This window comes from Scleropages formosus, chromosome 9 (genome assembly GCF_900964775.1).
Source record: "Scleropages formosus chromosome 9, fSclFor1.1, whole genome shotgun sequence".
Lineage (NCBI taxonomy): Eukaryota > Metazoa > Chordata > Actinopteri > Osteoglossiformes > Osteoglossidae > Scleropages > Scleropages formosus.
The window spans coordinates 25,852,549-25,878,219 of record NC_041814.1 but is presented as its reverse complement, the minus strand read 5'-3'; the positions used below and the strand labels follow the sequence as shown (position 1 = coordinate 25,878,219).

Below are 25,671 nucleotides of genomic sequence, written 5' to 3'. Positions count from 1 at the left end.
TATGATAAACAGGCACAAGATTTCTGAGCTGCTTGTGACTGAATACACAGCTACAACACATGCAGGAAAAGCCACGCTATGCATGTGTGTGGGCATTTATCAAGGTTCGCATTTTGAAATTTATGTTCTCGTAAAGCATTTATCATCAGTGAGGTAAGGGCTTGTTGTATAAATTTTAGGGTACAAATTACACGTGCTTCTAAGCACAAGTTCTCCTGACAACTTATGTGCGGAATTCCTGTATTATACTAAGCATAAAGGGCAAAAATATTAATCATGGAATCCATGTAACATAGGGAAGTATACCAACAGATTGACGTGCACTGCAGCTTTCGTACATTTCCGATATAACAAATCAAAGTACCACTAGAATATATCTTTATTTTAAAATACGATCTGTCTCAATACACAACACCCACATTCAATACAGTTTTCACAAAAGGCAGCATGAAAGGTTTTCCAGATTCATCACTGTTGCCATCTTCTTTAGTTTCCTAGTCTGAAACACTCAAACATTTCCTGAAATATCCTTTCAACTGTAGAAAACATTGCTCAGATTGCACCATTATAGGCAACAGACCACCCTACCCCATCCAAAGGAAAAAAAAAAAAAAAAAAAAAAAAATCATGCAGTTTGAAAATAACTGCAAAGGCTAAGTACTTCCAGTAACACACAATCCTTCAAAAAATAGACAGGTTTTCATGCAGCCTGCAATTTAAACCACAAAAATAGGCACAGAAGACTGATACCCATATGAGCAAAGTAATCACACTGCAGACCTATACAAAAATATCTCTTCCGAAATGCAGATAAAGTACATAATTTTTCACAGTGAACATGCATTATTGGAAGTCTCTGAATGTGTCTTACAGTATCAAGCCTCAACTTCATTTAGGTACACATTAAATGTTCACTTTCCACCATAGCAAATAAAACATTACTATATGTATGCATATACAATAACATTAAATATCTTTTTTCTTTTTACAAAAAACTGGAGTCAAACAAGATTACATATACTACTGTAACTTCCCATCTATTTATAAATATTTAACTTTGAATGAAGTGTAATTTATACTTTTAATCTGAAATGATATCTATGTCCCCTTGTAATACAATTTGAATTCTCTTATTTCCCCCAGATTCCCCAAGGCAAGCGTAGCTCAGTAACCATGCTTTAACTTTATCCCTTGGTAAATTTTATACTTCACTAGCATGCTGTCCAAAAGGTCAGTCAGTAAGTTTGACCATAATACTACCTGAGCAAATTAATTCCAACAGAAATCATTCCATTTATACCATAGCATCAGCTGAAACTTCAAGTCCTTCAGAGATGCTTCTCAGGGCCCATTTTGCCCATTCATTAGCAAGGAGAGCATTTATTGCCAGTTTGAAAACTTCCTTTCAAGAAATGTCTATTTTCTTTGTGTGCTACAAGCAGTGCAAACTATACCCATGTGCTTAGCTGTGTGTCCAACAGCTCTGAGATGATTCCTCAGTGTACTTGGAAATGTCAAACTGCTGATGAAAAGGGATGCCAGTTTCACAGCTTCCACCATCATTTCCTCTGGAGCAAGTGTTAAAAAAGTAACTGTTTCAGTTCACGCTACAGCAGTCTAAATCATAAAAGATCACAACACAGGCAGTGTGTTATCGTCAACAAAGTCTGTGCTTAGCTCATCTCTGAGGAGTGACTTCTCACCATCAAGAGGCCCAAACTGTCCAATGTCCCATGCCGAGGAAGGCCCACTAACATTGAGTGCTGTATGAAATGTGAGGACACTTGATTCATCATGTTATAGACCTCTCATGTAACTTCTGTTGTATTTTGGACTTTTCAATGTAAAGCACGATGGCCTTGTGATTCAACCCAAAAACCCTTTTGCAACTTTATCTGCTTCTTATCTGGTCCAGGTTCGGAAGCTTCTCCAGCAGCTCCTTGTGGTTCAGTTTCACAGTGGCTAGAAGGCCACCCTCATTGGACTCAGAGCCCGTGTAGTCTATCTCCTCCCCCCTCAAGGTTGTCATGTGGCCCCCCAGGGCCTTTAGGATGGCATTACCAGCACAGATGTCCCACTTCTTGATGTACGTGATGTGAATGTAGATGTCGGCCTTGTCGTATTTCTCGTCTGTGGGGTTCAGCAAAGATAGAACCTTATAGCCTGAAACATGGGAAAAGCAAAGCATTAGCATGCACAGTAACAAAACACACAAGTGCTACTGCATTCATGGTTTCACCAGCTGACCAATGAAGAAAAATGCTTCAAATGCAGGTATTGGCAACACTTCTCCATGGCCCATCCTTAATCAGGCACATACAGTAACTGGTTATACCTGCTCCACCAGCCTGAATGATGACAGTGTTGTTTCCAAATGCTGAATCAATGTAGCCTTTGACTTTCCCTGCATGAGAGCGCGAGACAATAACGCTTGGGGACTTGGCGTTGTATGATGAGCGAGGCAACACATTGGAACCTGAATCCACCATAGCCCAAGCTGTTGAGAAAGACCATACATGGTTAGAGACTTTTCTGCTTTAGGTATTTTGTATTCATTATCGGTAAATTTTTACTAATATTTCTAAATTCACTGAATAGTGATCTGAAGACGAATATCTTGGCAGTGCAGAGAACTTTCAAGCTGTTCTCCAAAGAGATAAATTTGATTCTTTATGCATTAAAGTAACACAACATGAGCACTGGGTTCATATGTAAATCTATACATCTAAAACATTTTTAATGTCCTACACTTACTCCAACAAGTAAAAATACAAGCATTAGTGAGGACAACACACCTGTGTACCCTGTAAAAGGTTTGTGGATGACTCCTATGAAAGGCTTGCCATTCACAGCAACACAAGCCATTGTCGTGACATACTGAAGAAGATTTTCTGTCAAAGGGGAGATTTATAATGAGAAACGAAAAGATACAACTATCTGGCTAACAAACGCATGACTGGTTCCGATAATCACAACAATTGGCAGTTAGGGAACAAATTATAATCATCATGTGTTAAACTGTTATCAATATATCAAAAAATCAATGCAGATAAGGGAGGCAAAATATCACTACAGTGCATCGGAGAAAACTATTGACCTCCAGATAAGGGATTGGCGATGTGAGAAAACAGTTTTGAGAAAAACCGTGTTTGTTTGAGGAACATCTAAAGTCACCAGTAAGATCAGACATCAGTACTACAGCCTTCAAAATTAGCAAAAATGAGCCACTAAGTGAAACTGCTTACTCTTACTATTTACATCATTATAACATATCCTAAACACCATCAGAAATTCAGCTCTACATTCCAGAAGGCCCCACATTTGACACAGCTTGCCTAAAATGCATAGAGAAAGTCATCATCTACAAGTGCTTTTCATTTAAATTACAAAATTAAATTACATTGCTTTAGAGAAAAACCTCAGCAAAATTAATAAATGCATTTCTTTCAAAAGCTTTTATCCAAACCAACATAACACTACTAACTGAAGATTTCACCCATTTATACAGTTTACGGATACTGGCGAGCACAGACATTAAGGACATAGGCTTTTACAACAATATTTAACAGTTTCAGTCCCTAGAGGGGTGCAGCAGATGTACCCTTAAGGAACTCAAGCTATTCTGCTTATGTACATATTTCACTGGGTAAGTAAAGTGTATTTTCAAAGAACTGCATAAACATAACCACGTTTACTAAGCAGCAATAACAAGCAATACTGGAGAAATTTTGCAGATTCTTTAAAAATGTAGCCACACAGTCAGACCCTTAACCGTTAAGCCTCCTGCTGCCTTAGCCATAAAACAATGCAGCTCCACTGGGTCCAAAAAGGGGAGGATGAGGAAGATCAGGCTACCCGTGTACTCCTGTGTGGCATCCAGGGGGTCGATCCACACGGTGACAGCCTCTGCAGGCACCACCTGGCTTTGGACCTTCTGTAGTATCTCATCAGGAATCACAGAGTTCCATTCTGCATCGCTGGCCTTGGTGCTGTAATCCCTCTCCTCGGAGATCACCTGAACACAGGGCACATTCCCATGCAATAAGGACACAACCTGGTGACCTCCTGATGTCAGGGAGCCACACAGTGGACGTCAGACTGATTTTTCCTCAGTAACTTCAACTACTGAACTTCAACAGACAACTGAATTCAACAACTTACACAAGATATACTTAGGTGATGCTTTTCTCTAAGAAGAAACCTGAGAACTTGAAGTGCAAACTGGTGGCTCTAACCACTAGGTTGCTCCTTCAAGTAATACCTCAATTAAAGCAACCCCTCACGTAGCATCTGATCCCCCTTTGTGTTACCTTTACTTTAGCTAATGCTTTTCTCAAGCAACTTATGTTAATCATTTATACAGCTGGGCAATTTTTACTGGTGCAATTTAGGGTTAAGTACCTTGCTCAAGGGTACCACAGCTGGAGGTCATATCTGAACCTGCAAGTTCTGGGTCGACAGGAAGCACCTGTAACCACTACGTCTACGGTACTAGCTGTCCCTTATCTCTAGGGAGGAGTGTAATGGTTGTGGTGCAGAGCTCAAAACTCCATAGCCCTTTATTTAATATTTGTCAGCTGTATTTCTCCCTCCAGCTCAGAGCAAACAAAAATGAGACAAACCAAACATTACAGAAGCAACTTCTCAGTTACTCACCCACTCATATTCTTACTGTATCAACTCAGAGTAAGGACCTTGATGAAGGGTATTAAGCAGGGCAGCAATTTGAACTGGCAACCTTCAGACTGGCTAGGGGACACCTAACCAGGACACTACATGGTGCTTCACGTTCTTGACATACATAAATATTTAAAAAAACTAAATCAATAATTATACAGATCTTGAGGCATAGCTCACTTATCAGGTAGCCTGTTCGATCGCAATAAGTAAGGAATTACCACAATAACCATGATTTAATCAATACTCTACATTGAAGAGTATGTACAGGCAGGGACAGTCTCTGCACGACCCCCCCCACCGACGCTGAGTGAAAGGCCCGGGGACCCCCCGCTATGTCCCACCTGCACGTGCGGGAAGCGGTTCTTGATCAGGTAGTACATCCTCCTGTGCGAGTTGAGGTCCCCGAGGGTGAGCATCTCCTCGGCCCCCTCCCTCGTCTTCCCCTTGGCCTTGCTGCTCAGGACGCCCCCATCGTGGGCGCGCTTCGCCTCCCGGCCGCCCTGCACGGCCGCCTCCACGCACAGCGCCAGCAGCTCCCGCAGGTCCACGCTTCGGCCCCGGCGGAAGGCCGCCACCTTGTTGGAGAGAACGCCGGCGTACAGGTGGTAGAGCACGCCGAGGCCGAGCAGGCAGAAGACGGCGACGCCGAGCGGGGACAGCCGGATGCCCATAGGAGCCATCGCGCTCGCACGCCACGGCCGGACTGCGGGTTTTAAACGAGGCCAGGCAGGCTTAACGGAACTATAAGCAGTCACACATGTTACATTAGCATGGCCGCCAGATAGCTAAAGTTAGCTTAGCAACGGTGCAACCGTCTGGTCTGGGCTAGAGTCTAGTACTCCTCACGACGTAAGACGAGAATTCCCTCACGCACGTATGCATAACGTACGGTTATCAATTTATTTGTGTGTATACAAGATATATTTTGATTATTGTTTCACCAAATGTAAGCTAAATCTACTAACTCCGCACAGCTCGAAACCCCTACCAAGCTAAGTTTGTATTCTCTTTTCCCAGGTGAAAACCGGAATCGGACTATCACGTGACGGGCCATACAATCGCTTGCCGCTTCCGGTTTAAGATGCAACGTGAGCGCGGCGGCGTGTCGTGTCGTGTCGTGTCGTGTCCGCGTGCGGGAGGTGCGCTGTGATGCCGCGTGGTGTTCGCGCTGGTTCGCGCGTCGCTTTCCGTGTTTTATCAAATTTGATACGAGCGAAACAGATGAAATATACTGGAATATAGTTTAACGTGCACGAAGAGCTCGACTGAGTCACCTTACTGTTCTAAATTGTAGGAAAACAGAAGAAAAGGTGGAATAATTCAATAAAGGCTTTTAGTCTCTTTTAGTCTCTTGAATAATACAGTAATTCAAGCCTTGCGGTTATAAAAGCAACACATCCTTCTGTCCTTGCGTTATAAATACAGCTTTATAAACTGTCTTCATGAACATTAAGGATTGGGACGTGCTTAAGTTACCACGGTTAGATACTCCTGTATACGTTTCAGTTCTTTTTGAACCACTAGATGTCAGGAGATTCAAATTATACACTTGATTTTTCTCCTAAACTGTCAGAATGAACAGTACAAACACGTGGCCTCACTTTTACTACCCTGCTAACAGCATCAGTGCACAGCTAAGGAGCCAAGTGTAATTGGAAGGAATGGTACCCTTTACCTCCTTGTTCTGCTTTTTCATTCTTAGTTCCTTAAGGGTGCAAATGGAGTATCAGCTTTGTAATAACAGTGGTGTAAAGTGAGCGGCTGTCCCACTGCACCTGGGTGGTGCGAGGGGACGTGGGTTCGATCCCCGCTCAGCCTGTGTGGAGTTTGCATGTTGTCTGCGTGGGTTTCCTCTGGGTGTTCTGGTTTCCTCCCACACTCCAAAGACATGCTGTTCCGGTTCACCCATACTGTGTGAGTGATGGAGAGAGTGTGTATGTGTTCCACTGATGCATGGATGAGTGACCCAGTGTAAGAAGTGTATCTAGCAGTGTAAGTCACCGCAGTGAATAAGGTGTGTGGGCTGATAGCACTACATCATGTTCATTGGAAGTCACTTTGGAGAAAAGCATCTGATAATTAAATAAATGTATACGACTTAAAATTCCAGTACGTTAATGCCGCTTAGAGTACATGCAGTGATTGGTAGCGTATATACACTAAAGATGTCATCTGTTTTTTGCTCAGCACACATATCCCGTACATTTATTTATCGAGGTGGCACTTTTTTCCAAAACAACTTACCATATTAAGCTGCTTATAATTATTTACCCATTTATACAGCTGGGTAATTTTAGAGGAGCAATTTAGGCTAAGTACCTTTCTGAAGGGTGCTACAACCAGAGGTGAAAATCAAACCTGCAACCTTTCAGTCCAGAGGCAGCAGCCCTGACTACCTGCCTTTCTTTTTGATATCCTTGGCTCTTTAAGTGTCAAATGTCTCATTTGTCCTCGACTAAAAGGTATTGAAGGTCTGCTGCTTCCTGCAATGTGATTACCGTGGTTCCCCATGGTAAGTCCTGTCCAGAGAGACCAAGCACCGAGGACTCGTTTATCTGGTGGAAACGGGAAAACGGACGGAACCTTCGAAACGGTTATGGTTAGAAGACCTCCGTGACTTTGGAGTTTATTTTGACAAGGCTGAAATTCCACAAGCTCGCTGGCGAAATGGAACAAATGTTAGACTGTCTCACGGGGGGGGGGTCCTTCTGTTTATCTTTTCAAAGACTCATTTAACTCATTCAGCTGATGTGGATTGTTTCGCAAAAAAAAAAAAAAGTTGGCAGAACTTGTGGAATTGCAATTCTAATGATGACGATTTTCATAACGGATCAGTTTCATGTTGCTCAGCTGCGGTGTGTACTTTCCGAACTTGTGGTGGGGGAACTAAAGAATTAATTATTAAAATTAAATTGTTGCAGCTTAACCAAATGGAAACAAAATAATGAAGGCACATTTGAAAATGATGTAGCCCATTCAGTTTGGCACCCAGTAATTCCAGGAGAGACGCTGGACTTCTGTAGCCCTAACCAGGACAAGCGGCTCCTGAAAATGGATGGTTGGGTGGATATATAAATTAAAAAAAAATAACACATATAAAGATATGCTTTAGAAGAGAATGTTTTTGAGTCTCTAGGGGTGTGTTACATTTACATTTCATATCTGGAACTGTCCTATCTGTGTAACACATAGCTGCATGTATATACATGGAGTGTAGTGGTTAAGGATGTGTCCTTGTAGCCTAAAGGCTGTTGGTTCAAATCCCATTTTCTGCTTAATGATTACATTAACAGCATTTCTCACCAGTGTTTGCACTGACATATACCAGTAAGTTGGGTTATTTTGACAACTTGTCCCCTGTGTTGCCTGGTAAGCTCCCTCTCACTGCAACCCCACTCAGGTTCAGAGATGGATGTCTATAGAGGAGTGCAGAAAGTGATATTTACATTTACTTAGCAGACACTTTTCTCCAAAGCAACTACCAATGAACTCTATGTAGTGTTATCAGCCCACACACCTTATTTACCATGGTGACTTACACTGCTAGATACATTACTTACACTGGATCACTTATCCATAAACCAATGGAACACACACTCTCTGTCACTCACATACTATGGGGGAACCTGAACAGGATGTCTTTGGAGTGTGGGAGGAAACCAGAGCACCCAGGGGAAACCCACACAGACACAGGGAGAACATGCAGACTCCACATAGACTGAGTAGGGAGTGTAGTGTTGGGAGACAGCAGCCCTACTCACTGTGCCACTGTGCCACCCATATATACCCTGAGAAGTTCATGTTTGTGGAACAATGCTTATTTGAGTGTCAAAGCTCTCTTTGCGAGGATTTCTTTCCACTATTTTAACGGTCAACATCCCTGCCCTGTCTGAGCTGTCGACTCACCTCGCCGCTCTCCGCCAGGTTGAAGGCCAAAGGTAAAAGCAGTACTTGTCCCTCACTCAATGTACCGGAAAGGGTTCGTCAAATTTCATCGGCAGCAGAATAATTTGGAAGATGCCTCCCAACTTCCACATTAACAACCTCTCCCAGTTTCTCATCGTTGCTCTAGAAGAGCTGGCAGGCGTTTGCATGTCTCGTTATAATCAACACCATCTTGAGACGAGAAGCACATCCGACGCGTTAGAGGACGAGAACGAGAAAAGCGGTCAGTTCAGCGCTGTGCCACCAGCTGATGGGTCACTCTGAATTACCACTCAGCAGTGCGGTACTACCTGAGTGTTCAGTGCTGTGACAACGGGGGTGTTTAAAGTCCTGCGAGCGACGCGCTGATCTGTGGCCCGTTCGCCACGCTAACCCTCCAGCCCAACCCCGTCTCCCACATTCCTTCTGAGTGTGTGTGTGAAGAGCGGATAACGCGCCGCACCGAGCTTCCGTGACGCAATTCCTGGCACGGAGATAATGCGGCCGGCCTGCGGATATCTCGGTGCGGCGTTGGGCCGGGGGCCCGGAGAGCGGGGTGGGCCGTCGTTAGCGGGCAGCTAGAGGACGACCACCTCAAGGGCTTCCAGATACGTGAGAGACGATTTGCCAAAGATTTAATTAACGCTGTCTGACTGCATTGTGTGAGTTGGACATGACCAGAGCAGTGGGTTGTAGCCTGAAGGTTGTTGGTTCAAGACCTGGGAGGGGTTCCCCTGTTACTTTTTTGTCGTTCATTCTCAATAACTGCTTGTCCAGTATAGGGGGGTGCGGTGGTGCAGTGGCCCAATGGGTTGGACCAGGTCCTGCTCTCTGGTGGGTGTGGGGTTCGAGTCCCTCTTGGGGTGCCTTGCGGTGGACTGGTGTCCCATCCTGGGTTTGTCCCCCCAACCAGTCTTACACCCTGCATTGTTGGATTAGGCTCCAGTTTGCTGTGACCCTGCTCAGAACAAGCGGTTTCAGATGGTGTGTGGATGATTTTCTCCAAAGTAACTTACAAAGTTACAGTTGTAAATATTATAAGCTTACCATTATTTACCCCTTTATACAGCTAGGTTTTTTTTTTTTCTTGTTGGAGCAATTTAGGGTAAATACCTTGCTCGAGGGCACTACAGCCAGAGGTGGGGATCAAGCCTGTAACCTTCAGATCCAAAAGCAATGGCTTTAACCACTACCACTTGTTCCACTCAATACTGAAGTTGGGTTATTCCAAGGCAACCCAGGTGGGACTCGAACCCACAATCCCCAGCTCCGGAGGCTGATGCCTTATCCATTAGGCCACTGGGTTAATTACACAAAGGTATCTTACTTTGTCAGTCTAACTACAGTTATTTACCCATTTGTACAGCTGAATAATTTCACTGGGGCAATTTAGGATAAGTACCTTGTTCAAGGGTATTACATGTTGAGGTGAGATTCAAACATACAACCTTCAGGGCTAAAAACAGCAGCTCTACCACCACCCTACCAGCAGACTCAAGGTATACATATCCACTTCATATATGTCACCTTAACATCATTTACTTCTGTTAAAATCCGGCTATGTGAAACAGTGTAATTGTTCGCCACTCAAAGAGATAATAAAGAAATAGTAAATATTTAACTTCATAAGTTAATGAAGTTGCCAGCAGCGGATGGTTTTGCCAAAAGTCCGAAGCGACGCAGACTTCCAGCTTGAGACTCCCCCCGCGACTTTGCGCTCGTTACATTATCTCGAGCTTATTTTTCAGAGATCAGAGATGATGCCGAAAGCACACGTATCGCTTTCTGCTGAATCTTTCAGAAGACTCTCCGCTGGCCGAACGAGAGAGAAGGGAGAAGAGAACAGGCCACCCATTGAGGATGGAAATGTTTTCCTTACTTTGTTCCTTCTCTTTGCGAAGGGTATCAACTTCAGTGTGCTTTCCTGCGCCTTTGATAGCGGAGCGGCTCCCGGTGGTCCCGTAGACTCGGCTGCTACGGCGGGACAGGCGGCCGTCATCCTGGCTGCGGACCGGACCGGGTCGCCGACCCGGTGTCTGGGGCGAGGACCAGGAAAGGCAGGCCCAGCCGCGGAGGGGATGGAGACCTGTGTGCTCTCAGTGTGTGTGTCGGAGGCCGTGGAGAAGGGGGTTTCAAAACAGCTTCCTCCTGAGATCTTTAAAGCATTAGAAAAAAATTGACCACATTGTATGGCGTTTAAATCGTAGACCGGTTAAGGTTCACTAATGTATTCCATAAGGAAGTAATAAAAACATATAGGTTTTAAGGAGTTGTGGGGGGGAGGGGGGTTGGTCAAGTTCCCACAAATGGCATTTAATTCTTCCACTTAGGATAAGTGACCGCAACTATGTGAGTCTGCGCCTCGAGGTTATGTCTCGTACCGTCTCCTATCTTCTTGACATTATGCTTTCATTAGGAGCAACATGCAGGCCACTTGGCAGTAATTCTGTGAGGGTAGATGATTTCCTGGTTCGAGATCATCCTTCCCCGAAAGGTACAATAGCAGATCCCCTTCCCCTTCTGATAAGTCTCTTTGGCCCTCAATTACCGCGTGGGGGGGAGAAGGGGGAGGCTAAGAAATAGACATATCAGAGGAATTCTTATATAATAACACAATAACACTCATATGACTGTTTAATGTCATCCATGTAGAAGTAACAAAGGGTTTGTGTCCCAATGAAAAAGGGGTCGACCCAAACGTCATCTGACGCAGAACACGGAAAGGAGACAGTTTTATTTTGGTTGTTCTTTCAAAAAGTCATCTGACACAAGCTGCTAAACATTTCAGTGTTTCTTTCTGAAAATCAGCTGACGTAGATGATGAAAAAGCATGAAATTTTATTTTCACCATCATATAACTGTCTCCATGATTAGGTTATACAGAAGGAGCTGTGCCGCTCTTGGTTTGAAGGAAAAAAGAAAATGGAAAAAAATATGTATATAGTATATATAGATAGATAGATAGAATGGTTGTCCAACTGCACATGTCTGTATAACTGGAAATAACGTAAGCCGTACAGGATTACTGCGTGCGCTAGTTGGGGAAACACGTAGCCCCTCATTCCCAGCACCCAGTGGGGTTTGTTTTTTCATGCAGCGGAAAAATACAGAACTTCTTTCTGACAGTCTTTTAATTTGCATTCCTGCATGATGGCATCATGTTTCAGCATTTTCCAAAACAGTCAGCCAAATACACTGTCAAACATTCTTCTGTCATTGAATGCCAAACCTCATTTTTAATGATATATTGCAATCTGCCCCTTATGCACATATTGCAGTTATCTTTTGGCACAAAATACTAAAAATATATTCTGTAAAGTATGCATATTTTCCAGTAACTGTAGGGTTCGTAAGGAACACATTCAGTTTGGAGCTTTCAAAGGAAATAAGTTGAAAACTATTTATACAATAATAACAATAATAATAATAATAACAATAATAATAATAATAATAATACTGAAAATAGGGGGGTGTGGTGGTGCAGTGGGTTGGACCGGGTCCTGCTTTCTGGTGGGTCTGGGGTTCGAGTCCCGCTTGGGGTGCCTTGCAGCGGACTGGCATCCCGTCCTGGGTGTGTCCCCTCCCCCTCTGGCCTTACGCCCTGTGTTACCAGGTAGGCTCCGGTTCCCCGCGACCCAGTATGGGACAAACGGTTCTGAAAATGTGTGTGTGTGTGTACTACTAAAAATAATAATAATACACACACACATTTTCTGAACCGCTTGTCCCATATAGGGTCGCGGGGAACCGGAGCCTAACCCGGCAACACAGGGCGCAAGGCCGGAGGGGGAGGGGACACACCCAGGACGGGACGCCAGTCCATCTCAAGGCACCTTGAGCAGGACTTGAACCCCAGACCCACCGGAGAGCAGGACCCGGTCCAACCCACTGCGCCCCCAATAATAATAATAATAATAATAATTTTTGTTATTATTACTATTATTACTTCTTGCATTGTGCAAGTAGTTTTTTGGGAGATTGACAAATTCATACATATTTGTCATGTAACAACTTTTAACAAAATGCACAATTCAACATTAAGTCAGTCATAGACTAACTATAGCCAAAATAATTCTTATATATTTGAGGTTTGTTAACAGCATTCACACACAAATTATTAGGCAAAGGAAATGGAGAGGGCTGGAGTGTTGGGCATTCCCTTCATCGCATGAGTGTGGGTGGAAAGCGACTTTTTACCTGCTAGTCCGGTCACAGCTGCACTTTTTGGGTAGACAATACAGCGACTAAGAGGGAACGTGTGAATACGTTTTGTGATCATTCCATTAAAAGATTAATGCAGCGTGTGAGACGAGAGTCATCGAATCCCAATGCGACAATTACTGTGGATTTAGGCAGAAAAAGTCAAACACAGCAGTAAGTCATTCACCCGCTACCCTTAGATACACTAAACATACGGCAGGGTCGCGGCAGTACAGAGCCGATCCCAGAAACACAGGGTGTTGGGTTGGAGAGAACACCCCCTGGATGGGACACCAAAATGCAGTAAGTGTCACGTTTAATAAGATCGGGATATGAAACATTTTTAACAAACACATGAACAAAGAAATATAAGTTTCTTCTACGTTTTTCCTGCTTTAAAAGTTTCTTTTTTCTCAGGGCTTGGTTTATTCCCTTATGCAGTTCCTGCTACCCCACTCTGACGGCAAAAGCTTTACCACCTTGGGTTGGTGTCACCAGGGGATTCGCTCGCCCTCAGGGTGTGGATTTGTTTTGTGTTTCTCCTCTCTTGATGCCCCCTCCTCCGCTCCCCCCTTGTTTTTAATCCCAACAGCAGTGTGACGGTTGCAGAACCCTGGAGGACGATCGCGCCCCAGGCCTGCTCCCCTGCCTTAGGCCCCCCGCTCAGACAAAGACGCTCGCCGGCCAACTGCACAGATGGCGCGTCCGCTGATCCACCCGCCGGAGTCGGCGCTGTCGTCATTCCTGTGCAGCAGGTGAGGACGCACCTCCCTGTAGGTGCCCCGCAGGTGGCCGGGTTCAGGTGCGGCAACTGCTGTTGAGAAGGGCATTGTAGCTTGGAAGCAGAAGGTTGGTGGTTTGAATCCCAGCACATATTGCTCCTGAATTTAGAAAGAATAATTTATTATATAATATTAATATTATGTGAACTAGATTTGGATACATACACACACATACACACACACTATCTAAAACTGCCTGTCCCAAGCGAGGTAGCGGCAAACCAGAGCGTAACCCGGCAACACAGGGTGCAAGGCTGGAGGGGGAGGGGACACATCCAGGACGGGATGCCGGTCCATTGCAAGGCACCCAAGCAGGACTCAAACCCAGATTTGGATAGACAGATAGATTTAATTCATGAACACAAGTTATATTATCATTTCTGTCATTTTCTTAAATTTCATACCATCATCCAAACCAACTTAATATGTCAGAAAGTACAATACATAAGTGCTGACCAGAATAAAGAATAACAGTCATATGATGAATAGCAGAAACTTGAATACTGTTCTCCTCATACTGTGCTGTCAAAATGATTGTACTGTAGCTGAAGTGATGTCTGTGATGGACTGGCATCCCCTCCAGGGTGTAGCCCCCTCATCCCTGCATCCAGTGTTTTCAGGATAGGCTCCGGTCCACCGCGACCCTGCTTAACACAAGTGGTCACTGAAACTGGGTGGATGGCTGAAGTGCTGTGGAGACACATCAAGTGTTTATCAGACAATCGTCCGAGTGCAATATTGATGCTCCCAGCCAGCAGCCCCTCCGTGTGTGTTCATAGTAACATCACTTGTCCAGCTCAGCATGGTGTGTACTTTATCCACACTCCGCATTCCAGATCCCAGATTCTACTTTCAGACCCTCTGGGTTCTGACACACTGCTGGAAAAAAAGAAGCAGGAATTGGCCCTTTGAGAAAAATGTTGTGTATTGTCCAATGCAGCTATTGGGCCAAGGGGGTATGGTGGCGCAGTGGGTTTGGCTGGGTTCTGCTCTCTAGTGGGTCTGTGGTTGGAGTCCTGCTTGGGGTACCTTGTGATGGACTGGCGTCTCATCCTGGGTGTGTCCCCTCCCCCTCTAGCCTTGTGCCCTGTGTTGCCGGGTGAGGTTCCAGCTTGCCGCGACCCGGCACTCGGACAGTGTGTGTGTGTGTGTGTGTGTGTGTGTGTGTGAGCTACTGGGCTACATCACCATGACCCACCTTTGAAAATAAAATAATACAAATTAATTCTCTGTCATGATGAGTGTGAGATGCTGAATAGACAAGAAAAATACATATTGTTACCAAGGCATGCTTCAAACCATTTCATGCCTTACAGTATAATTATTATAGAGGAGTATTTTTTAAAACAAGTTACAAAACATGCTTCTTGAGTGTCACCCACTCTTGCTCTTTGGAAAGCACATACTGGCTTTCAGACCTTCACTCTGCTCTGTGGAACCGCATGGCGTGTTTAAATTTTCCCCTTAATTTTTCATTCTTCACTTTTCTTAGTTACAATTGCAGTGACGCAGTCACTTTTCGAACTTCGGCATGCAGTCGCTTCTTTTACCGCAGCCCACCGTAAACATGCCATGAACTCCAGCGTAAGACACTATGAGATGTTTTCGGCTGGAAACGGACCCATGCAGTTTTCAAGCTATTTTAATATGGTGTCTTTTGCAATAAATATTAGAATCGGGGGCAGCTGAAGAGAGAGAAGGAGAACAAGACTAAATGTATTACCCTTCAGTTGGGTCACTCATGACATAGCGGTTAAAGCTCTTTCCTTTCAATCAAAGGACCCGGGTTTGAGTCCCGATCCTGCAACCGTATCCTTAATGAAGGTACGCACTGCGAATTGATACAATTAAAAAAATACCCTACTGTGTAGATGGGTAAATCATGGGAAATACCTTAGTGCACAAACCTGTTTCCTTGGACAAATGCATCAACTTGAATTGAGAAATAATAATTGTGATGTGGAATTACTACCTGTAAGAACTGACCAGGGGTTAAGCTGAACTGTAGTCTGCGAAACTCCGAATAATTCTGAATGGATATGAACGTCACAGCGGAGAGGTGTGTGGTGTCTGTGCGCTGTGAATGCCTCTGGCCTCCTCCAGGAACACCGCGTCACTGCTAACCAGCTCCATATGCCCAGGCACCGGGGACCGCGCTCTTAGTCATCGCTTGCTTTTCTCCCATCCTACCATCTGCATTTCATTCCTGTCTTACTTTCTTTTGCTTCCCTTTTCCCATCCTAGTCCACTTCATTTTGTTTACAGAAGGGCTGTAAAACGACAAACTTGTAAAATGACTCAGAGTGCGATCGCTGAAAATTTTGTCGTATCTCTTTTTCCACACACACTTTAAATATTGCTTTTAAAGGCTTGCTTTTCATGCCCTCTTTTACTGTCTTAACAGCTATGGAGAAAACTGTGAAAATATTAGATGATTATGTGTTTACCTCCCATATTTTGTGGGTTTTTTTTCCCATCACAAGATGTACAGTTTAAATTTTGATCGCTTTTCATGTCATTATGAATAAGCAAGCAGATATATAGCCATGCTTTCGGAATACCAATTCTTTATGCCCGTTCCCATCATAAACTGATTACTGCAAAATGATGAGCATTGAAAAGGTGTTGATATACATATTTCTAAGCAGTAGATAATGTCACAGGAATCCAGATCTGATCACTGAACAGATCGGGCCGTGTTCCATGTGGCCTGGATGCTCTCAGACACGGTGTAGAGAGGGATGACTACCCAGAATGCCCTTCTCACAGCAGGAGACCTGGGGTGGTGGGGGTGTCATTTGAGATCCTGGATCCTGATCCTATTCCCTCGATTATGTTGCCTGAGCCTCACCTTCGGCTGCACCGACTGTTGCCATGACGACGACGGCAACAAAAATATGCTTGGGGTTTTCATTTAAACTATGCTGCTCGTGAACACAGTCACAAGCTGCATCTGCAATTATCCTTGTTTTACAAACAAGACTTACAATGGGCCTCTTATCCACCCAACACAGAATACAGCTGAATGTAAAAGCTCGCATGTCTCAGCTGAGACATAACCAGTATCTTTGCCACAATGAATGCAAATAGTAAAATTTAAAAAAAAAAAAAATCATTATTCTGGATTCATTACAAAGCATTCACCCCTCGGAATATGGCCGTGCATAATGAAAACTTAATATAGCAGTATGTGAAAATAGCAACCCTTGGCTCAAACAATGGGCGTCTGGCTGCATATAGCAGGATTTTTGCCTGTCATATGGGCACTTTCTGCCACAGTACATTAGCTAGACTGTTTGGAAACACAGATTAGTGAGTTCTGTGCAATGAATACTTTTATTTAGCTGATACGTTTCTCCAAAGCAACTTATGTTTGACTTTAACAGTTTAACTGACAGTGATTTATAGAGCAGGGCCAACCTGTACTGTATCAGCTCCAGTAAGTACTACAGCAGGACATGGGATTTGGCCATGTGCCCTTGACCATGTGCATGGCTGCCACTCTAACCATCATGCCGCCTGCTGCCCTGGTACCATCATTCTCACAATTACAATTGGGACGGCTGGTACCCTAGTGGTTAGCGCTACTGCCTTTGGCCCCAAAGTTCTAGGTTTGATCTCCAGCTGTAGTACCCTTGAGCAAGGTACTTACCTTCAATTACTCCAGTAAAATTACCCAGCTGTGTAAATAACTGTAAGCTTGTAATAATTGTAACCTTAACAGTATGAGTTGCTTTGGAGAAAAGTGTCAGATAAATAACTATGCTGGTGTAATATTTTATTGCTTCCAAAATATTTGTTTTGATATTTTTTTTTTGTTTTTATGCAAAACCTTGTGGGTCTGTAAGCATGTTACTTTTTTCCTATAACGAATAATAGAAATTTGATCCTAATATAACAGTCCTCCACCTAAAGGGGTGTTTTCACAGAACCAATAAGATCTCTCGAGGGGGGAAACCTGAACAAGTTGTCAAGAGATTCTCAAACAAGGAGAAGGAGGATAAAGCCTCGTGAGAAGGTATACTGGTTCTTTTTACAGGGTAAGTATCTTTCATTATTGTTCAGCAGGTCAGCCCAGGTCATTTGTTCCTCTCCTGACCCTCCCTGTGATTCTGGTATGAGTTCGAGGGTCACCTCCTTCCCCTGTGAGAACCTCCACAGCTCCGGCTGGCAGACGTGGGAAAGGAATAAACAACCACGAAATAGATTACAGTGCTTTGGCAGAGAGGCCAACATCCACTCTTGACTTTGAGTTGTAACTGCCTGACTGACTGTGTTTTGAAGATATCCAGCTGTAGCTCCACTTGGTGTTTTTTGTGTGTCCAGACCTTCACCTTCACATGCATTTACATTTATTCATTCAGCAGATGCTTTTCTCCAAAGCGACGTACATCTCATAGAAAATACAGTTTGTGTATTACATTAGGTGAAAGAGACGTAGCTGCAGATGTCTGATTCTTAAGTACAGTATGTTTCCTTCACCATGTGCACCAACGTTCATCACACAAATAGCTATATAAAACTTTACCAGAATATCACCGATTCCTAATCACCTTTCTAGTAGTTTTTCTTTTTTTTTTGAGATACATATAAACATTCTTTTACATTTTAGGAGTGGCTCTGTGAAGGATTGATCCGAGCATGATGATGAACATTTATACCTTACATGAACTTAAGAGATCATGGGCGAAGTGAGTCCAGAAGAGATGACTTTTAAGACCCTTTTTAAATGTGGACAAAGATCAGCAGTTCTGAGTGAGAGGGGGTGGTCGTTCCACCACAACGGAGGCAGAACCGAGAACCTTCATGCTTTATCTTTCATGCGTGGGACCACCAAGCGGGCAGATGTGGAAGAGCGTAGCAGTCTAGTTGGGATGTAGTGAACAATCAAGTCCTGTAGATACCTGGGAGCAGTTCTGTTGATGTATTTGTAGGCCATAAGCAGGGTCTTAAATTTGATCCGGACAGCTATAGGAAGCCAGTAGAGAGAAACGAGTAGAGGAGATACATGGGAACGCTTCGGCAAGTTAAACACAACGTCCAGCAGCGTTTTATATCAGCTGCAGAGGTTTGATGGCAGTAGCAGGAAGGCCACACAGGAGAGAGTTGCAATATCCAGACAGGATGTCACCATGGCCTGGACAAGTAGTTGTGCAAAGTTGGTTGTGAGGTAAGTGCCTTTACCTATACCTGTATAGCCAGCTTAAATGTTCATGTCACAGTGGGAGGGAGATATAATATATATTATACAGACTAGATGTAACATTATATATGTATTAGAAATGGTAGAGAAGATTGGTGGTGTTTATAACTCAGGTTGTTGATTCAGATTTTCACCAGGCTTAACACTCAGACTGCAACCATTTCATCACCAGTCAAGGCAACATCATCAGTGCTTAATGGATGTGTTTCTGGTTTGAATATCAGGCTTTATAATTGGTCTGGAAGCTGGAAACTTCCTTGGCTTTGATTTGACTGAAAAATTGAGATGACCTTGGGCATGGAGCACATTCTAGTTTGCAGCTGTAACTGGTTCTAAGGCTGATTTAACCCAATTAACCTGATTAATTAACCTGATTGATTCATTGACCTGATTAAACCCTACCAGTTTAGTTTTTGGATCACGTTGGGTGGTCCTTGCATTGTATGGGCTCATATGGGGTCCAGATCGACATGCTTATTAATTGATTTTGCTGAAGAGTACCAGGCCTCGGGGAACTCTCAATCACTTTGTGTTGTATATTTACTTTTTACATTTATTCATTTAGCAGATGCTTTTGTCCAAAGTGACATACAACTCAGCAAAAGTACAATTTATGCATTACATTAAAAGAGACAGCATGTATATATATGTATACACATATACATACATATACACATATATATATATATATATATATATATATATATATATATATACAGAGAGATAGAGAGACACACACACAAACCCACCCCCACCCCTACCCCTTGACGGGAGATTTTTTTGACAAATAATACTGGAAAGCTTGGTTATCTGTAACAAATCCACAATTTTGGGGTAACCCCCCACAAGGATGAAAAATCTTTCAGAAGTTTTTGCAGAGCTACTTGTCTCTCATTGTGTTGTCCCCACATTGACGGGCAGACAAATGAACGTGTGTTTATTCGTGCCTTTTCTTTAATTATGGAGGAGACAAAGTGTGGCAGCACATCCTATTCAGATATTTGCATATCATTATTATATCATACCATGAGTGTCTTTTGATCAATTTTTGGTATTGCCATCTAAATCTGACACCTGTATAGGAACTAACTAATTTTTTGCCTATTGATATACTTTTTTAGAGTATCTGGCAGCGTTTTTAATACTTCATGGGGCTGTAGGGAATGTGAACGACTAACTTCCACCACCTCTGACTAGTCTCTCTCTGAGCCATGATTTTTCTATGTTTATATTACATTTATTCATTCAGCTAATGCTTTTTTCCAAAGCAACTTACAATTATTTACTCATTTGTACTAGGGTAAATTTCACTGGACCAATTTAGGGTCAGTACCTTGCACCAGGGTATTACAGCTGGAGGTAGGATTCAAACTTGCAACCTTTGGGTCCAAAGGTCTAACCGTAACGCTACAACCTACCCCTGTGTCCCACACAAGTCCTTGTAACGTTTAAATTCGCACAGCAATCAGCACAGATGATTTACTGTAGTTTTACTATAAATGAATGGTTATTCTTTCAGTGTCATGAAAGTATCTCCAGTTCCAGATTCTTTCAGTTAAAGTATCACTGCAGTTGCTCAAGAATGTCCCACATTCAGTAACCTTTGCATTTACCATACAGATGGGCTTCTTTTGTTCGTATTTATTTCTGCAGTGAACTGTTGAGGAATGAAGTCATTGCATGGAAACCACCTGAAAGACAATGACCGATATGGTCCATATCTTTATTTCGGGGAATGCGCAAAAGCAGACGGACAACCTCATGCACTAAGTATTTGGTGGGACCCTTATCTGGGTGGAGGACCGTTATCTAGAGGAGCAAAACAGTCATATCTGAAGCTAGTTAACAGCTGCATTGCAGTCGTTTTGCAGAACTGTTGGCTTACTGCCGTTTCCTGGCAAAAATAATGAGAAAATAAAGTAAAGCTTTTTTGGTCACATTGTGCTGGTGATGGAAAAAAAAATTGGTAGGAGGGTATGAGGATTTGTCTATCCTGTGGTTTATGCATCTACTTGAACGATGAACCTCGGTGCAGCAAGTGGTACGGAACAAACCAGGTTTACTCAAGAATCACATGTCTGCAGCTATATCTCCTTCTCTTAATGTAACGCATAAATTGTACTTCTTCTGAGATGTATGTCACTTTGGACAAAAGCATCTGCTAAATGAATAAAAGTAAATGTCTTGTAAGTACAAGAAGCAGAAGAAGTAGAACTTGTTACTACCCACTTCTTTGTTAATGATGCCATCATGGTAATACCCTCGATCAAGGTACTTACTCTGGACCACGGTTATAATGAACTGTGTTTTCCACATTAGCAGGGAAAGAGGAGCCAAGAATTAAGAGTTTTATCATCAAGCTGGACTTGGTGAAGAACATCCCCTGTCTTCACTGACCCCCATCTTCTTTCTCACCGAGATGCTTGTGACGAACATAAAATGACGCACGCTGCCCGGCAGCACTCTGCCTTTGGAACACACTGTCGACTCATCTCTTTGATTGGCATCCTCTGTGTGTGTGTGTGTGTGTGTGTGTGTGTGTGTGTGTGTATGAGATCTGCAGTCACCCAGGGCAAAAGGGCGCTTCCATCGAAATTGGAATAAGGGCTTTGCAAACAAGCGATGGCCGTGTTACACTTGACTGCACACCCATCTCCCCCTGGCTGAGATGATTTACTGCGCTGCGTACTTTGTGTGTTCAATCAGCAAGTTTGAGACACATGTCATATGTGCTTCAAAGGCTGCTCTTTCATTGCTGGTGGCTGGATTAGCAAATACCATCATCCTGTGCCATTCAAACATTTGTGTATACTTTCTGGAAACTTCTTTTTTCCTGACTGACAGCATTTTCCATCCATTTTACATAGGACTGGGATGACTCTCATTGTGTTTATTTTGCATATACTTTGTTCAAGATCTGAGGGGTGTTTCAGCTCATTTTCTTGCTAAGATCCTGTTCCCTGGTGGGTCTGGGGTGCGAGTCTTGCTTGGGGTGCCTTGCGACGGACTGGCGTCCCGTCCTAGGTGTGACCCCTCCCCCTCCAGCCTTGTGCCCTGTGTTGCCGGGTTAGGTTCCAGTTCGCCACGACCCCGGTTGGGACAAGCGGCTTCGGCCAGTGTGTGTGTGTGTGTGTGTGTGTGTGTGTGTGGTATATTGTTTTTTATGTAGCACCAAGGTCCTGGAGGAACATTGTTTCATTTCGCTGTATACTGTACCAGCTGTATATGGTTGAAATGACAATAAAGCCACTTTGACTTTGAAAAATCATCAACTCAATCATGAATTGGATGACTAGCAAAGCAGCTCCAGACTATGACCTCCTCTGTGCCGGACAGTGGAAATAACACATACACCCTCCCTCTCTCTCCATCTTACAAATTCTTGGCATTTGGGCCGATATATTTTAAATTTTGATTCGTCTGAGTGTAACACAGACTTCCACACCTCAGAAGTCCAATTCCTATGTGTGTTTTTGCCAGAAGCAAGTCTGATTTCAAGTAGGTGTGCTCAAACATTGTACTATACATGGACCAGATAGCTCTGGGAACAGCTCCAGTTGACAATAAAACAGAAAAAAAAAAAAAAATCAATAAACAAAACAAAATTGTAACAGATACATGCAGCTTTCAGGGTCAATTATTTGTGCAGTCGAGCACCTCCAGTGGTATTTGTCATAAGCAGTTATTTGCGCCTTCCTAGCTGAGTATGGGGTTCCACTGCAAATAGCACTGTGTCCTGAACGACCCAGTACTGTGGGTTCAAATGTGGTCCCAGCACTGTCTTTGTGGAGTTTGTACGTTGCCTCCTCTCATTTGTGTGTCTTTCCTCTGTTTACTTCTACAGCCCCAATGCTCCCTTGAGAGTGTTCGGGGAACCAGGAAGCATAAAAACTTCACTTTGTGTGTGACAGTGTGTGAATGGGATCGGCTAATTTGCATTTTGGGTCCCGCCTCCAGCACAGCTCTTCCTATGATTGGCTCTGGATGCCACAACCCTAATAGGATTGGTTACTGAAAACAAAACTGATACATGGATTTCCACCATAGTTGGAACATTTATGTTCATGTTCACTATATCAGCTTGAGAGGATATGCCTCTTGTCTGTTGCTTCTTGTCTCTTGATCTATTGTTCAGCGCTCTAGATGCTCTGTAAAGATAAATTGAATTTAATTGACTTGAATATGCATCTGAGGGACTTCAAAGTAGCAGAGCAGACCTGGAGCAGATAAATATTATTGAAGAACATACAAACATTACTAAAGCAGAAGGCTTAAATATGTGACAGCGGGACCATCGACTTAAGACATTAAGAATTTCAAGAAGCTTTTCTCTGCAATAGCTGAAGTTTTTTTTTTTTAATACTAATTTAAACCCCTTTCTGGACCTGAACTTATATCTCTATTGCTACATGTACTTCAAAATGAAAGAGAACCTTTTTGGGAAACGTAGCTTGTGTTACATCATGCAAAGTTGATCGTTTCCAAAGCATGACATTGAGCTTAATGCAGTGGCTGCTCAAGGCTGTGAGAGCAGATTGAAACAGAACCAAATGTCTTCTCTCGGGAGCTGGAGGCAGACTGACCTTGAAAAGCATAATAAATCAAAGTGCAACACTTGCTCACTCTCCCGGGGCTCCCAGTGAAAGAAGTCCAGAAAAGCAGCACATAAATAATAAATAATTTGTAAACAGCAAATCAGTTATATTTATTGAAGGTCACACTCAGAGGTCAAGAAATGTCTTCTTCAGAATTAGATTTTTCTTTAGAGTCAAATATCTCCCTGCCACACTCCTTGGAAGGCAATTACTGTTTACGTAATTCCCTTGTGCTTCTGGACTTCTGAGTCAGAACGTGTGTTTTTTTCCTAGCCGTGATGCTCAATTTCCCAGCTTTGACATTCTCGTGAAATTACAAATAAGAACCGTGATCTCTCGGGTGTAAGATAATGAACTATCGTTTGGGATCAAATCACGTTTTGGGTCTGATGACACTAAGCCAAATGGTTTCAAAGTGGACCCCCACAAGGTAATTGCTGCGCATTACGCTGCAATCCAAAATGCCTTGTTTCTCTGCACATTGCCATCACGTAAAACTTTTCTTCATGTTTCCATGCCCCGAGGCCTGTGAAACAGATCACTAAAAATATTACAGCTGCTGGATTTTCAAAAAATTATATTTAAAAAATCTAAAATGTAGAAAATATAAATTACAAAATGAATTATATTTTAATAATATGCAGTGGATGTATTTGCACTAACAACCCCCCACACCCTTGCACTCAGTGGTTCTGGGACAGGCTCCTGACCTCGACGACCCTGACCTAAACAAGTTGTTAATGAAAATGGATGGACATATTTTCAATAAAAACTTGTGCCATCGGATTAGGAATGACACTGTGAGCCACATAGACATCCTTTTGCTCCATTGTTTTACGTTTATTGCACAATACATACATTTATTTGACTACAGCTTTTCCCTCAAGCAGCTTATAAAGCTCCCTATAATGACTAATCAATTTGTACAGCTGGTTTATTTTCACTAAAGCAATTTTTGGGGTGGGCACCTTCTTCAAGAGAACTGCAGCAGTAGATTGGATGCAACAGTTGGATCCAAAGGTGGCAGTTTTAATCGTTCTGCTACCTGCTACCCTGTATTTCCAAAGGAGGTACAATAATACCCTACTTAATACTGTCCTGTTTAGAGTTGTTTTGTTATAGGGCACATGCCAGCAGATCCTGGAAGTGCTGCACTGTATCTCTCTCCATCATAAGGACAATATCACATAGAGCACTGATTTTTTTAGCATTTGTGGGCTTTGTTCTCTGTGTGTGCACGGCAGCCCGACGGTTTCAGTGTGCTAAAGTGGGACGGGGAGCCCATTATTCAGAGTCCCGCTCCACAATGTGCCTCTGCGCTCGCAACACTTTGCATTTCGAACACAGCTTTTATATCTTTACTCAGGTTGGCATCCTACATCTGGATGAGCATTTTGTGTTCACACTGAGACCAACAGGCAACTTCAGCCCTAATCAGGAAAAAAGACTCTGCCTCTGCAAAAAGTCCTGTTTAGATTTAAAAGAACACCCTGACTAACATAATCATACAAGTTCTCCTTTTGGAGAAGAAATCTTTTTCTTTTCTCCAAAGCCAGAAGCTGCAGCAGCTGTGTGCCGTCTTCACCAAACATCACCGCTTCATCGCTTCACTCAAGTAATGATTTTAATGGGACGTGAGCTGTAGTTTGTGGTGTCAATCCAACACTAATCTTGATTTACACTTACATTTTTGCATTGCACAGTAACTTGGGTGGCATGGTGGCATAGCGAGTAAGAGTGCTGTCTCACAGTGCCTGGGTGGTGTGAGAGGATGTAGGTTTGATCCCCACTCAGTTTGTGTGGAGTTTGCATGTTCTCCCTGTGTCTGTGTGGGTTTCCTTTGGGTGCTCTGGTTTCCTTCCACAGTGGAAGACACATGGTTGTTAATTGTGTGTGTGTGTGTGTGTGTGTGTGTGTGTGTGTGTGTGTGTGTGTGTGTGTGTGTGTGTGTGTGTGTGTGTTCCACTGATATATGGATGAGTGACCCATTGTAAGTAATGTAAGTAATCTCTAGCAGTGTGAATCACCTTGGTGAATAAGGTGTGTGGGCTGATAACAGGGGGGTGTGGTGATGCAGTGGGTTGGATGGGGTCCTGTGATGGACTGGTGTTCCATCCTAGGTGTGTCCCCTCCCTCTCCAGCCTTGTGCCCTGTGTTGCTGGGTTAGGCTCTGGCTCTCTGCAACTCCCTAAGGGACAAGCGGTTTCAGACAATGTGTGTGGGCTGATAACACTACATAGAGTTCATTGGAAGTGGCTTTGGAGAAAAGCATCTGCTAGATAAATAA

At 43.3% G+C, this 25,671-nt stretch overlaps 1 protein-coding gene and 1 non-coding gene across 2 annotated transcripts; both read right to left on the bottom strand.

Moving 5' to 3' along the window:
* Nucleotides 1–608: 608 nt before the first annotated feature.
* LOC108929609 (inositol monophosphatase 3-like) lies at nt 609–5,856 on the bottom strand. Its single transcript, XM_029254584.1, has 5 exons — nt 5,022–5,856; nt 3,856–4,015; nt 2,796–2,891; nt 2,336–2,497; nt 609–2,163 (listed from the first exon to the last, which is right to left on the bottom strand). Exons 1-5 carry the CDS (start codon nt 5,358–5,360, stop codon nt 1,892–1,894), a joined length of 1,029 nt encoding a protein of 342 aa, XP_029110417.1. The 5' UTR covers nt 5,361–5,856; the 3' UTR covers nt 609–1,891.
* A 3,981-nt stretch (nt 5,857–9,837) lies between these two features.
* Nucleotides 9,838–9,910, bottom strand: trnar-ccg (transfer RNA arginine (anticodon CCG)). Its single transcript has one exon. It is a non-coding gene; the product is annotated as a tRNA-Arg (tRNA).
* Between the last annotated feature and the right edge of the window lie 15,761 nt (nt 9,911–25,671).

What these genes read in the sequence shown, in the direction of transcription:
- LOC108929609 (XM_029254584.1), bottom strand. Translation starts at nt 5,360, where the DNA reads ATGGCTCCTATGGGCATCCGGCTGTCCCCGCTCGGCGTCGCCGTCTTC. An exon ending in ACCTTTTACAGGGTACACAG is followed by an intron (nt 2,498 to 2,795) that starts GTGTGTTGTCCT and finishes CTTTCTCAACAG; the next exon opens with CTTGGGCTATGGTGGATTCA. An exon ending in CATTCAGGCTGGTGGAGCAG is followed by an intron (nt 2,164 to 2,335) that starts GTATAACCAGTT and finishes CCCATGTTTCAG; the next exon opens with GCTATAAGGTTCTATCTTTG.